We start from the raw sequence: 15,015 nt of genomic DNA on the forward strand, positions 1-15,015 counted from the left end.
GTGTTCCCTTAGGTACTCGGTGCCATTGCTTATCCACACACCTAGATATTTGTATTTATCTGTTATCTATAGCGTGACCTCCTGTATTTTAAGCTCACTACGTTCATTATTATTAAAAATCACGACTGCAGATTTTTCCTTACTGAACCTAAAATCTAACCTATCTCCCCCATTACCGGAGATGTCCATCAATCTGTGCAGATCTTCCTTGTTGTCGGTTATTAGCACTATATCATCTGCGTACATTAACGGTGGTAGTGCCTGATCAATGAGTTTTCCTTGTTTGACGAAAGAGAGGTTGAACCTCAGTCCACTTCCCTCTAATTTGGCCTCTAATACTTGTAGGTACTTCATGAATAACAAGGGTGACAGAGGACACCCCTGCCTAAGTCCCCGTTTCACCTCTGTGGGCTTGGATACCTGTTTTTCCCACTTTAGAACTACCTTGTTACTTTTATAATGTTCCTTTAAAAGATTAGTGACTCCATCTTGCACACCCAGTGTGTCTAGTATTCACCACAAGTCCTCTTGAACCACGCTATTGTGCGCTCCCTTGATATCCAAAAATGCTAGTTCGATAGATGGATGGATGTAATGATATAGCTGTACCCTTTAGATTGGTCGGTGGCTAGCGCCACCAAGCAGTAATACTTAATGAACCGAAAACTAGATTTTTTTCCTTAAATAGTGAGGTTGAGGATTCGTACTTTGCAGTGAAAAGTTTAATTTTCACTCGTGCCTTGACTTTAGCCACCAATCAGATAACTTCCTTCTAGTTAATTCTATTCGCTTAAAGTCTATTTTGCCCTCTCTGTCCCTAAACCCAAGTGCTTTGAAAAACTCGGCCCCATCATTCTGAACTACAGGGTGAAGCCCTTTACAGAACATTATCAAGTGTTCAGCAGTTTCTTCTTCCTCTTTCCACGCACTGCATACCGTGTCTACCCCTTCGTATTTGGCCCGATATGTCTTGGTTCGCAATACTCCCGTCCTGGCCTCAAACAGTAGTGAACTACCCCGAGTATTACGATAGATGCTTTCCTTGGCAATTTCCTGCTTAAAAGTTCGATAGATCTCTAGTACTTCTTAATCATGCCAATTCTCCACATATCGGTCTCAGCTTCCTTCACCTTCTTAACCGATAATTCCTTTTGGTTTGGCCCCCTCCTGTTTTCCAAGTACTTACCAGTCAATTTTCTGGTTCGCTTCCTCCATTTTGTATTGACATTCTTCATGTACAAGTAGCTGAAAACCTTTCTAGCCAAATGCTCCTCCCCCATTTCTCTCAATCGCTTCTCAAATTTTATCTTGCTGCTAGCTTCCCTGCCCTCAAATGATGTCCATCCCATATCACCTTGTACTCCCTGATTTGGTGTATTCCCGCGAGCTCCTAAGGCAAGCCTACCCATTGCACGTTGCTTAATTTCTAATCTTGCTTGAACTTCTGATCTCATGCACAAGACCGCATTGCTGAACGTCAGACCAGGAATCATAATCCTTATCATATTCCTCTCACAACATCATACCTATTGTAATTCCAGAGTGCCCTGTTTTTTATTACCACTGCATTCCTGTTACCTTTAGTCGACACGTATATTTCGTGTTCCCTTAGGTACTCGGCCCCTTGCTTATCCATACGCTCACATATTTGTATTTATCTGTTATCTATAGCGTGACCTCCTGTATTCTAAGCTCACTACGTTCATTATTATTAAAAATCATGACTGCTAATTTTTCCTTACTGAATCTAAAATCTAACCTATCTCCCTCATTACCGCAGAAGTCCATCAATCTCCGCAAATCTTCCTTGTTGTCCGCCATTACCACTATATCATCTGCGCACATTAATGCTGGTAGTGCCTGATCAATGAGTTTTTCTTGTTTGACGAAAGAGAGGTTGAAGCCCAGTCCACTTCCCTCTAATTTGGCCTCTAACTCTTGTAGGTACATCATGAATAATAAGGGTGACATGTGACACCCCTGCCTAAGTCCACGTTGTACCTCTGCAGGCTTGGATACCTGTTTTCCCACTTTATAATTACCTTGTTACCTCTATGGATATCCTTTAAAAGATTAGTGACTACATCTTCCACGCCTAGTGTGTCCAGTATTCCCCACAATTCCTCCTGAACCACGCTATCGTACGCTCCCTTGATATCAAAAAATTCTAGCCACAGGGGCCTGTGTTCCTTTTCTGCTATTTCGATGCACTGCGTCAGTGAGAACAGATTGTCTGCCAACCTGCTGTGTTTCCGAAACCCATTCTGCAGTTCCCCCACCACCGCCTCATCCTCTATCCATGCCTGCAGTCTTTCCTTTATAATCTGCATCGCCAGCCTGTGGACCACTGATGTCACTGTTATAGGACGGAAGTTGTTTATGTCAGCTTTGTGCCCTTTTTCTTTATAGATCATGCTCATCCTGCTAAGTTCCCATCCATCGGGAAATTCTCCATCGATTATTATTTTGCTCACTGCCTCTCTCAGGGTCTGTTTAGACTTCGGACCCAATGTCTTTATCAGCATAATTGGAATGCGATCTGGGCCTGTTGATGTACTACTAGGGACGCTTTTCTCAGCCCTTTCCCACTGTTGTGTAAATGGAGCCATTGCGCCACTTGATTAATCCTTGTCTATTGTAGTGCATAAAGCACTTCTTTGTTGAAATTTTTCTGTCACCCTTGTTCTTATAAATTCAATAGCTTCGTCCCTTCTACCCTAGCACCTTGAGCCTTAGTTATAAACCTCTGCTCTAGGTTCGTCTCGTTTCTTAGGAAGTTTAGATGGTTCCAAAATTTCGCAGCTGCCTTTCTATCTTTTTTTATGTATTTCTGCCAGCCACTAAGCTCCCTTTCTTCTAATCTTTTCATTGATCAGAAGGGATGCATCCCTTCTACAGCTTAGAAAGCTTCCCATTTTCTTTCTATATCATTTGTCGGTTCACCCCGCTGCTTAGCATGTCTGTGTTCCATAGAGGATTCCTGACGTTTCGCTATGGCTCTCTTAACTTCCTCATCCCACCAACTTTTGTGTTTGCGTGTTCGTTTCCGGGGTGACTTGTCACGTGCCTTAACAAGCTCTAGCTCAAACAGTCTAATTAGATTCGTGTATGTCCACACCGTTTTGTTATCCTGAGTGATTACTTTCTCAATTTCTTTAGTGGCTATTTCAATTAGCCTTTCTGAATAAAAATTTTCCTGTAGTTGCTCATCTTGTCTCCTTCCCACTTTCACTGCTCTTCCAAAACTTAGCTTGATACGTTTGTGATCACTACCCAGACTTCTGGAGCCACCTTCATCTATGTGCATTCTCCTGAGCTTATCATACATCCTATGTGACAATATGCGTAATCTATCGTTGACTGCAGCTTGCCTACCTCCCATGTTATTTGCCCTTCACACTTCTCAGTACTGTTGCAAATGATCAAATCAAGCCTTTCACACATATCCATTGTCATTTTACCTGTCGGGTCGGTATACCCATCTATATCTTCTAACTGCGCATTCATATCTCCTAGTACAATTATCTCGCACTCTCCTCCTAACTCCTGAATGTCATTTGATATACGCTCTACCATTGCCTGGTTTTTCTCTCGAACCTTTGTTCCCGTCCACAAGTACACAAAACCAAGGAGTGTCATTGGCCATGCCACTTTCCCTTTAGCCATAAATGTTTCTTGCACTCCTGCTTGACCCTTTGCCAGTCTGTACTTTTATGAGTGAATGCCCCAATACCACCCCCTTTCTGCTGCCTTCTGTTCTATTACAATATTCCCACGTGTAGTCCTCATCGTTAGGAGGTTGTTCCATGTTCCTGAGATGTGTTTCTACAAAACTGTATACCATCGGCCTCTCCTCCCTTAGCTGCTCTTCTATCTCTTCCCACTTCAGCTTGTTCCTACCACCCTGCGTGTTAATATACCCTATGTCTGAATTGGCTCGGCGCTTGTGGCTGCGTCTAATTCTGCCCCGGACTCTACCTATCTTAGATACTGGTGCCACTTTAGAATCGTATCTGTCCATACCACCTGTCAGATAGCCTCCCTGTTTGTTTTCCTCGTTACTAGCTATCCTGCACTCCGAAGGGCGCGCTTGCCCCCCCTCCCCCCCAAAAAAAGCTACTGTGCGTCCAGCAAGTCACCAACCCACCTCATGACCTAGCCGCCCACCGAAGTGAATTCTGTCTTGTTGAAACCCCCCCCCCCCCCCCCCTTATGCACCTCTGTTTATTTCCACCACCTGAAAGCCTTTCTCTCGACTCATCCGCCACATCTCTTGGTTTGCGTTGACAACCGCTCTTTGCAGGTTGCTATCACGCACCAGTACCCCCGGTGATTGATTGATTGATTTGTGGGGTTTAACGTCCCAAAACCACCATATGATTATGAGAGACGCCGTAGTGGAGGGCTCCGGAAATTTTGACCACCTGGGGTTCTTTAACGTGCACCCAAATATGAGCACACGGGCCTACGACATTTCCGCCTCCATCGGAAATGCAGCCGCCGCAGCCGAGTTTTGAACCCGCGACCTGCGGGTCAGCAGCCGAGTACCTTAGCCACTAGACCACCGCGGCGGGGCAGTACCTCTGGTATCGTGCATATCGCTACCTGTACCTGAGGAGAAGTGGCGCGCATGTCATCGACGCCTTTCGCCAGTGTGGTTGCTAGTCCTGCTGTATCTTCATGTAAGACATCGATTAAACCGCCTGTAATTATCACGAGGTTTCGTCCATCAGCTGTAGTTTTGAGTTTTGCACTTGTTTGCCTCATGACTGCTTCCAGTTTGCATCCTGGGAACGTCCCTACTCCAACTCTCTTGTCACCTCTTACCCTCTCTTTGATTGCATCTGCGCATTGATTTAAATTCGAGTCCCTGGCGATTATTACATGCTGTCACTTTGCAGCTGGAGCGTCCTGCACGTGAGGATTACTTGAACCTGTGATGCCGGCTGCTTTGTCCCTTCCCAGACCCACCACTACTTCGCTGAAGCTGGGCCTAAGTGAACCAGCTCAGCCTGTCTTTTCCAAACTTGCTTGCTCTTTCTTCTCCACCGTTCTGGTTGCCGGTTCCCTACTGTGCTCTCCGTAGCCGCTCCTCTGTTCACCTTGGCTAGTGCTTTCTCGGCGGACTTCAGCCTTTCTCCCATAGCCCTCGTTTTCTCTTGCTCTGTCGCCAACGCAGTCTTGAGCTCGGTGATTCTCATCAGCAGGTCACTCTGGGTAACCATCATTTCCTCCATTTTATCTTCGACCTCACATTGCCTACACTTCGCGTCAGCCTCTTCTCCTTCCGCTGCTACACTTGCGTCCACTTTCAAACCAATCCCACTTCCTGAACACTTTACAGTCTTTTTAACCATGTCTTTCTGACACGAATTGTCCCTATGACTTGTCTCACTCAATAATTACAAAACTCGAGCCCTGCCCTACGAAAAAGAGAAAGTCTAAGCTCTACTACAAAAATTTGCGTGTTCAGTGTACGTGCACTGCTCCCACGGGATGACAAAAGGAAAAATAAACAAAAAAATCAAACACACACACGCACAAACTAATGAATACCTGGTGACGGACCCCCGAAAAAGCCGTACAATAATATAAGTGCTACAGGGATTTTAACTGCTGCCTTATAATTATAAAGTCAAGCTCAAAACATGCAAAACAACTTATCTGCGCAGTTGACCGGGAGCGCTAAAAAAACACGTCCATCCACCGTGACAGTCTGAAACTCATGCATCTGTCCTTCCCGACCTACCAGAAGTACCGTAGTCTACGACGGACGAAAGAGATAGCTGGCACGCAAATCAATACTACACAAGTACACTAGAGACCGGTAGGGCCATCTGTTGGTATTTCATGTAACTGTAGACGCTGAGTGGCGCTCCTGCTAACAAACAAAAATGTCGTCTTTCAGTCCAGCGGTTTGTCTATCGACGCCGTCAAGGTAAACCGTTTTCATGTATTTAAAAATGCTCTGATCCTCTTGAATTTTGTTTTACGAGCTCATGAAAGACGAGGGTCTCATTCAATATTGTTATTTTTGCCTGCACTTTTCTGCTTTCTTCTTTATTTCACTCGTAAATTCAATGTGCAACAGGTTGCACGTCAGAGCAATGTTGACTCTTTGCAACTACATTTGGCAGGACTCGTTATCTTGATTTGCTCTTTATCTCTAATGAAATTAGGGGTTTATTTACTGCAAATAAATAATAAAAGATCTCTTTAGATGCCGCCGATGCCTCTGCCCTCGAAATTCTTTAGAGTATTGCGGCAAATGGGGACAATTCCGACTTGGACTTGTCAGACTTGGAAGATTCCCCGGATGGTGCAGAAGCGAATGAGCAGTGCGACGGAATTTTAGATAAAATTTCGTGGACTTCGTGCTTTAAAATTCTACTGCAGCCCACCTCTGTCCCGTTAGATACACTCTTATAATTATTGCAGATGAAGAGGAGCAGGATTGCCGCTACGATTCGGACACCGATGTCGATGACGGCGATGACGGTGTTTCCAAGCCAGTCATGCCTTCTCGGGAAAGGTGGCCTCGGAAGCAAGGTTACGCATCCGCCCTTCCCGACCTACCAGAGGTACCGTCGTCGACGGCGGACGAAAGAGATAGCTGGCACGCAAATCAACACTACACAAGATACATGGATGACCAGGCTTTTGAACATGTCCACGAAATGACAGAAGTCTCGTACCTCCAGCTCACAGGACGGTCGTTGAACTCATCTCCTGGAGAAATGAAAGTATTTCTTGGAGTGACATTGCTCATGAGCTGCTTAGGGTATCCTCGAGCGATAATGTATTGGGGCCAAGGAACGCGCGTCGCTGCCGTAGCCGACAAGTTAACGAGGGATCGTTTTTTTCTGATCTGATCGAATCTGAAGGTTGTCGACGACCTCACTGTTTCTGATGGAGAGAAAGAAGCCGATCGGTTATGGAAAGTTCGTCCTCTCCTTAACATCTTCAGAAACGCTTGTCTCAAACTGCCGCGCTCACCAAACAGCTGCGTTGATGAGCAAATTATTCCGTCCACCGGTAAGTGCCCAGTGAAGCAGTTTGTTCCTGGGAAGCCCAACCCGACAGGCCTGAAAAACTTTATCTTGGCAAGCCCTCAAGGCCTCGTCCCAGATTTTGGAATCTTTCAGGAAAAAGGGAGCCTCGCACAAAAGAAAGAACATGGAATCGGTGCTGCCGTTGTGCTGAAGCTTGCAGGGACTCTGCCGTGTGGAAGCTCGCTGTATTTTGACCGATATTTTACAGGTACACATCTTCTTGAGTCATTGGCTGAAAAGAATATCAGGGGGACAGGAACAATCATGAAATTACGTCTTCCGAAAGGGCTCGAACTCAAAGGTGACCGGGAAATGCGTGCGGAAGGTCATGGGGCAATGTCACAGTGTGTCAGCACTTTCTCTAACATATGCATCACAAACTAATATGACAACAAACCAATCGTGTTGGCCTCCACCCACGTGGGCATGGAGCATGTGGATGACTGCACACGATTTTCAAAGCAAGAGCGAAAGAAAGTTGCTGCCAAGAGACCAGCAGTTGTCGCAGAGTACAACACTTACATGGGGGGTGTTGATCTCTGCGACAGGATGTTGAGCTTCTACCTCACTAACATGCGCACAAAGAAGTGGACGATTCGGACCCTCATCTTCATGATGGATGTCGGAGTTGTGAATTCATGGCTGCTTTACAAGCCAGACCATCGAGAGCTGGGCACACAGAGAAAAAGCATCATGCAACTGCTAGACTTCAAGCTCGAGCTCGCCCATTTTCTGCTTGCCTCTGACAAGGGGTTTTCCTCAAATGAAAGTGATTGCGAAGCTTTGCAACTGCGAAAGCCAGCAGTTGTGCCACTTCCCTCACCATTCGTGCGCACACTGAGTGCGTCACACATGCCGGAGATCGTGGACCAAAAGTCCGCAAGCAGGTGTCGGAACCGCGGCTGCTGCGAAAGGACGAAGTTCAGATGCCGCAAGTGTAACCTATTCTTGTGCTTGACAGCTAGCCGCAACTGCTTCAAAGCATTTCACGAGAAATGAGACCAGAAGGGACAATAAAAGCGTGTGTCTATGACATCATGTCCCACGGGTTTTTTTGACACCTTAGTCCCTATGTGCAATATATTGCACATCTGATAACTTTTCAACGGAACGTCATAGAAAATAAAGAATTACATCAGAATTATCTCTGTACGCTGATAAATTCAGTTAGTTAAAAGAAAATGTTGTTCTTTACTACGTCATGTCTCGGGTCTAAGGAGGTTAAAGTGGCGACCGCATACGCGTAAATCCCTCCACCGATCTGATAAGGGCAATCCGATGTGCTGCAGCCCTTCGGTGCGCCTGCTGTTTTTTCCCAGGTGCACGGTGTCGTATCTTTCCTTGTCGCCAATCAACGGACTTGCAGCCCACAACGAGGCAAGGGTGATTCATGGTGTGACGGTGCATAGGTGTTCTGTGGTGTCGCAACAACCGCGTGATACCCAATCGTTGCGCACCTCACGTCAACATGGAGCGTGTGGGCACAGAACAGCTATAGTTCCTACTTATAGTGTGGGATCCAAGCAGACAACGCTCTCCGTGTGCCGGAAGTTCCAAGGCTTAGTTGTAAACTGCGATCGCCTTTTTTTTCTTTGTAAAAAACTTTAATCAAAATAAATTAGAAAGTGTTTTAGGAATTACGAACAACATTTCTTCTCTGTTTACTAGAAAAAAAATACCTGTGCTGCGTATTCCGCAGTCAAGCAGATCAGTAGAAAACGATGACGTTGCGTCGCTTGGTGTGAAGGCGGCTGGAAATGCGTTTGGCCGAGTCGCAGCGATCTGCAGCGATCTCGGGCGATTCGCAACTTTAAAGCTTTGTAATAAATTACACAGTTTACGCAGAGAGCTCAAATCGGTCTCCAAGTTACCCTTGGGACTTGGCCTACCGGTCCAATGTGTTAGTAAAAAATTGCCAAAACCATTTCAGGGTCTTTTTAACTAACTTGTGAGTTCACGAAAGCTTTTCACATAAGAAAAAGAGGAGAACAATGCGTCAGCCAGCCTTCGGTTTGGCTGCACGATAAAGAGTTTGCTTTTCTAGATGTTTCTGGAATCTGGAAAGTCTTTCTGCTTTTACTCTTTGTTCTCGAGTTGCTACGGTTGTACTTCTTGCCTGCACAAACATGCATTGTTTTTGATTGACTGTTTGATACTCTTCTCTTTCGAATAAATAGTTTAATTGCGAGAAAGCGCTTGTTCTCTCTTTCTTCGTTTACTCATGCGCTTGAACGACAGTTATAAAAAGAGAACTGCAATATATGAGCCGAACTATTCTTACGCAATTTTCTGCACAGCTCAGAGAGCGTATCACCACTGCAGCAAAAGCGGCACTCGTGGGGCTTTTTTTATTTATTCTCGCGGTAGCATACTGACTCAACGCGTGCGCCTTGCCCGCTGCGAAGTACAATACTGACTACATTAGCAACGCTGCACTCTAAGCTGTCAAATCCACAAACAGCTGATGTTTCTGCACAATGCCCGCGCCTGGAGCGGACCGCGCCAACATGCGGCTGATTGATTGATATGCGGTGTTTAACGTCTCAAAACCACCATATGATTATGAGAGACGTCGTAGTAGAGGGCTCCGTAAATTTCGGCCACCTGGGGTTCTTTAATGTGCACCCAAATCTGAGCACACGGGAGGCAAGGAATGCCTCCATCGGAAACGCAGCCGCCGCAGCCGGGATTCGATCCCGTGACCTGCAGGTCAGCAGTTGAGTATCTTAGTCACTAGACCACCACGGCAAGGCGATACGTGGCTATAAGTGAGTGTCGATGCTGCTGTTTCTTATCGAATTTGACATCCACTAATAATCGTATAACTGTAACAGTTTACTACAGTGAAGCAATGGCATGCATGTTATACCTACTAGTCTATGTTTCCGAGGCGGGCGAAGGTGGCTGGTCGGGATTCGCTTTTCTGTGCCGCTTCAGTCGTCGCCGCTAAAGTGACGACCGCCTCGAGCATGTATGGATGTATACAGCGAACTTGGTCCGACTTTCGCGATTCGCCATAGCTACAGCTACTACCCGATTTCAACAGACAAACATGGTTTTGACTACCGGCGACCTCAGTCAGCTGTCTTGAGTTTCCTAACGGTGACGTCATGGGTTTTCGACCAATCACAGCGGTGGTATAGTTTATTCTAGGCACTGTAGTGGTTGCGAGACTCGTGATGGCGGGCGTGGCGCCTGTTGCTTGTTTTCGGCCAAATATAGTTATTTGCTTTGATTTTTGTGAATTTCTGACTTGATTTTCGAGTTGGCCGCATGAAATTACGTATCATAACACATTAATCTCTTTTTAAAAGTGTTTCACATTCCTTTTAAGCCTGTTAGTGATAGACGAAGGTTGTCACTGGTTGCCAGTCGACGTGACTTGCGGGTTAATGACCGGTGAAAAAAGAGGAAACATGCTTTTGGGACGGGTGAGACTGTTTTCACAAAAATCCGTTCAGGGCGGGGCCTCGCCTTCATGATGTAGGCACCAACGTTGGGTTCGCGGTGAGCATGCTGGCGGCATTGTGGTCATTCTCTCTTTCTCTTGAGCGCAGTTCGTTTGCTTCGTTCAGAGCGTGCAGTGGGGACTTTTCTGCTCGGTTCACAGCGGGTGTGCAGCGTGCGTTATCTCTCTCGCTTGTTGCTGGAGGGTCAATATGACGATACACAGCCTTCTGACTGGCAGAATGTTATCGAGGAGTACCTCCAAGAAAACATCATCATGAAGACGGCTTCTCCCATGGGTACTTGAAGACAGACGATGAGCATGAGCTTTTTGAGAGGAGTAAAGGTTGAAGGAGGGAGTTGCTGATGGCATCCCACCGCTGCCACCAGCTGTTGCAAATGGGGGACTGGTCTCTTGTGGTAGCGTGGTGTAACCGGGTGGAGGAAATGAACGCTGACAAGAACAGGATACGAAAAACAAACAGGTTTATGGCACTATTTACACATATTTGCAGCAAAGAAAGGTTAGGAGTTTCACAAACCACGAGCGTGGTGGTTGAACCGTTACATGGTTCAGAGCGACGTCCAGCTCTCTGCGGCGTCGTTTTAAGCCCTGTCAGGCTCCTCCTCTTCGGGTGGAACCCCACTCACACACACACACAACATGTGAGGGGGATGAGCAACCACGGTCCACGTGAACGTCCAATATTGAGTCGTGACCACTGCACTGCAAGGTAGCGCCAGCGGGGCTCTTCCTCATCGTGTGTGTGCCGCTAGTCGAAAGGTCCCAAGCTCCTGACAGCATACATCAAAGGGTCCGCCGATCTGTTCACTCTATTAGCGGGGCGATTTGCGGCGGCTGTCACAAAACGAGCGCTCGAAAAGGGGCGCGCCGCCAAATTCTCGTGACGAAACGCCGGAGTGACGCCGCGAGGTCAACGATAAAAAATACAGGATGATACGAAAAACAAACAGGTTTATGGCACTATTTACACATATTTACAGCAAAGAAAGGTTAGGAGTTTCACAAACAACGAGCGTGGTAGTTGAACCGTTACATGGTTCAGAGCGACGTCCAGCACTCTGCGGCGTCGTTTTAAGCCCTGTCAGGCTCCTCCTCTTTGAGTGGAACACCAATCACACACACACGCAACAGGTGAGGGGGACGAGCATGCACGGTCCACGTGAACGTCCAATATTGAGTCGTGACCACTGCACTGCAAGGTGGCGCCAGTGGGGCTCGTCCTCATCGTGTGTGTGCCGCTAGTCGAGAGTTCCCAAGCTCCTGACAGCATACATCAAAGGGTCCGCCGATCTGTTCGCTCAATTATCGGGGCGATTTGCGGCGGCCGCCTCGGCCTCTTCCAAGAAAGATGCTGCCTTTGTTGTCTTCTCGAACGGTTTACGGCGTCGTGGCGACACGACGTCTCATCCTCCGGCTAGCAGAGACAATGCCTGACGGGCATAGGCGGCCAGCTGGTCGGCTACTTAATTGAGGCTTAAAAGAGCGCCGCTCACAACAGCTTCCCCCTCGCCAGATGAGTCGCCGAGGTCATCAGGCACCGCTGCTGCTCGAAGGGACGACGAAAGGGTCCGCATTTGAAAGTCAGGAACTCGCCTTTGCTTGCCACAAGGTCTGGGTAATTGTCAAAATCTTCGACAGCGTCTGGCAGACTGGGCGCCGAAGGGGTTGAGAGCCTCCCCAGTAGACCGACTTACGCACAATCGCGTTTGCTCAGACGAATTTCGGGGCCAGACGTATCAGAGGTCATTGGCTGCCGCCAACGAGAGGTATGCGGTGCGGACATCAAGAGACCTTACCAAGTCGTCTAAATGTAAGGATATATTCATTGCTTCTTTTTTAAAATTCGACAGGCTGCCCTTTGGCATAACAAGCATAAATAAGATCGACAGAAGTTCATCACATATGAATACGCTCATACATGGAGTTCAAGGATTGGCGGAAAGGTCCTCTTATCCACTTTTGTAAGTTCTTAGGGTGACTGGGATGATTACCTGTTGCTTCTTAATGTATCGCTATGCGCTTTGATTTAGTATTCAAACGCGCAGTAGTAATTTCAACCCGGCAGAACAAGTTTTTAGTTGAAGTTGGTGCAACAATAGAGTTAGGGCTAGTTCAACAATTTGGGATTTTTGAAGATCGGACTATCATTGTTCCGGTTACCGGTTCAGAGTTTTCCTGACACCCATTTATTTCGGCTTTAGTGGAGCGTTGTTCGGGTTACCGGGACATGGCTTGAAGTTCAAAAGTTATATTAAAGGTAATTGGAACTTGACTCTTATTTTTAGGTTTCAGTAATCATTAGATGGGTGCATACACGCTAATAGCCACTTGAAAAAAAACCTAATAAGTCTATTCCTGTGATATTTACATAAATGTTTTGAATATGCACCTTTGCATTTTTTGCACATTGAAAAAGCACTCGTGTGCAACACGACACACTATGTGCAGTTGGGCTCAACTCCATGTCGGGATATGGCTGTGTGTGCCATCAACCGTCCTGCTAGAAGTGTGAATTAGGCGTCGAGAGTGAAGCATAGGCCTGATGACTCTGTATATGAGACGATGTACGTGTCACCGGATGCCCCGCCGCGACGGTCTAGTGGCTAAGGTACTCGGCTGCTGACCCGCAGGTCACGGGTTCTTATTCCAGCTGTGGCGGCTGCATTTCCGATGGAGGCGGAAATGTTCTAGGTCCGTGTACTCAGATTCGGGTGCACGTTAAAGAACCCCAGGTGGTCGAAATTTCCGGAGCCCTCCACTACGGCGTCTCTCATAACCATATAGTGGTTTTAGGACGTTAAATCCCCCAAATCAATCAATCAGTTGTGAATGAGGCCGTCAAAGTCTGCATATTTGGAGCAAATACTATAGCAAGACTTCAGAGAGACAAAATGATCTGGTATGTCTTATTGTTATGCGCTTATAGCCAGTCAGCCAGATGGTTAGAGGGCTGAGAGATTTGCCCCCTCTTCCAAAAATTTTTACAAAGTCTCGTGTTTTCCCAAGCATAAATAATAAAGATAAGGGATTTTCATGGCCTTCAACAAGTACCCTCCCTCTCCTCCAGGAATAAAAATCCTGGTTACGGGCCTGTTGCACACGTTCGTCTCATGCAGGTATCAAGAAGCCTTTCTATTTAGAGATTGTGTGCAGACAGTGTTAAGAGAGTGAGAGAGAAAAGGAAAGGCAGGAAGGTACCAGACCAGTATAACTGGTTTACTACCCTACACGTGGGAATGGGTGGGGAGAAGGAAAGAAGAGAGGCAGAAAGATCGCATATCACACTGGATTATGTTACTATAGATAAGGTTACTTCAGGTTTCAGAAATTAATGTTTTTGATTTCATTCACAGGGTTCCAACATCATTGACTGGCCAAAGGAAGTGTATGAAAAGAAGTGAATCAATCTTCAAGGAACAAAGAAGGGCTGTGCAGCAACAATGACCTTGAAATGGATTGAATTGTATTCAGATTATAAGGTACTTAATATGCAACCATAACTAAAAATATTTCTGGGTTATTTTCTGGGGGCCTTTAACATAGCAATTAGGCCTGTGCAAACCAACAGAAAACAAGCAGTTTTCAAAAATTATACACTGTCCTTGCAGTGGCTTGTGAAAAATTTGTGCCCGATGTCCATTATCATTGCTTCTACTTCTGCTGATATAAAGGAGTTTTAGTAGAGGGATTGTATAATTATGCCTCCTCTCCCCTCTGACAGAGTTTTGAACACATTTTGTGTATCGTTACGGTATCACTATCGGGGCTAAAAAATGGTCTTCTCAAACTCTTTGATATTAGGTTTTACAGTGCACGGTGCAGACAACTTCATCTGGGATGAGGGGGGGGGGCACATAAGAATTTGTTAATGTTTGCTTAAAACAGGTTTGTTTGGGCTAGTTGGTTGATAATCATTATGGTTGAAAACAGCGCTACAAGGTAAGGACAAAGTTATGAATCGACAGAAGACAGGACTTAGCAACTTGAAGTGTATTGCCAATATATGCAATAATATATATATATATATATATCAAAAACAAAAGTGATGCTGGGTCCGGGAAAGATTATTCGTATAGGGAAGAAGACGCACGTGCGAAGTGATTTTATTGACGTTTCGGCCGTGGGTCCAGCCTTCATCAGAATACAGTTTATGGCACGAGTGCTGTTTATATACTTGTGCATATCAATAAGATACAAATATGAAAACTGGCATGAAAGGTGATATATGGGCATATTGATACGTGTATGGAACTGTCGCACCGACACAGCTGAATTGGCACCCAAATGAAGAAGACGACAACGTGGTTGTAGTGGGTTGGACTCTGAAGCTTCTCCCGTTGGCCTGCTTGACTGGGCGCTCTCTAAGCCGTTAGCAAGACCAGCTCTCGGTGAATAAATCTTTCCCGTAACATCTTTTGGTGGAGGTGCTGGGTCTTCACACACCCCGGCTCTGGAACTCCGCAGTGGACGCCAGCTTTGTCCAGCCGCGAT

The 15,015-nt window shown here is 46.2% G+C and overlaps 1 protein-coding gene across 1 annotated transcript; it reads left to right on the top strand.

Annotated features, from left to right (window-relative positions):
* The first annotated feature begins 7,478 nt into the window (after nucleotides 1-7,478).
* LOC119178026 (piggyBac transposable element-derived protein 3) lies at nucleotides 7,479-8,051 on the top strand. The gene has a single exon (XM_037429196.1). The coding sequence runs from the start codon at nucleotides 7,479-7,481 to the stop codon at nucleotides 8,049-8,051; it is 573 nt and encodes a 190-aa protein (XP_037285093.1).
* Nucleotides 8,052-15,015: the final 6,964 nt, after the last annotated feature.

This window comes from Rhipicephalus microplus, chromosome 1 (assembly GCF_043290135.1).
Source record: "Rhipicephalus microplus isolate Deutch F79 chromosome 1, USDA_Rmic, whole genome shotgun sequence".
In the NCBI taxonomy this organism is placed as follows: domain Eukaryota; kingdom Metazoa; phylum Arthropoda; class Arachnida; order Ixodida; family Ixodidae; genus Rhipicephalus; species Rhipicephalus microplus.

Excerpts from the sequence above, each read along its gene's own strand:
- LOC119178026 (XM_037429196.1), top strand. The coding sequence starts at position 7,479 with ATGGAGCATGTGGATGACTGCACACGATTTTCAAAGCAAGAGCGAAAG.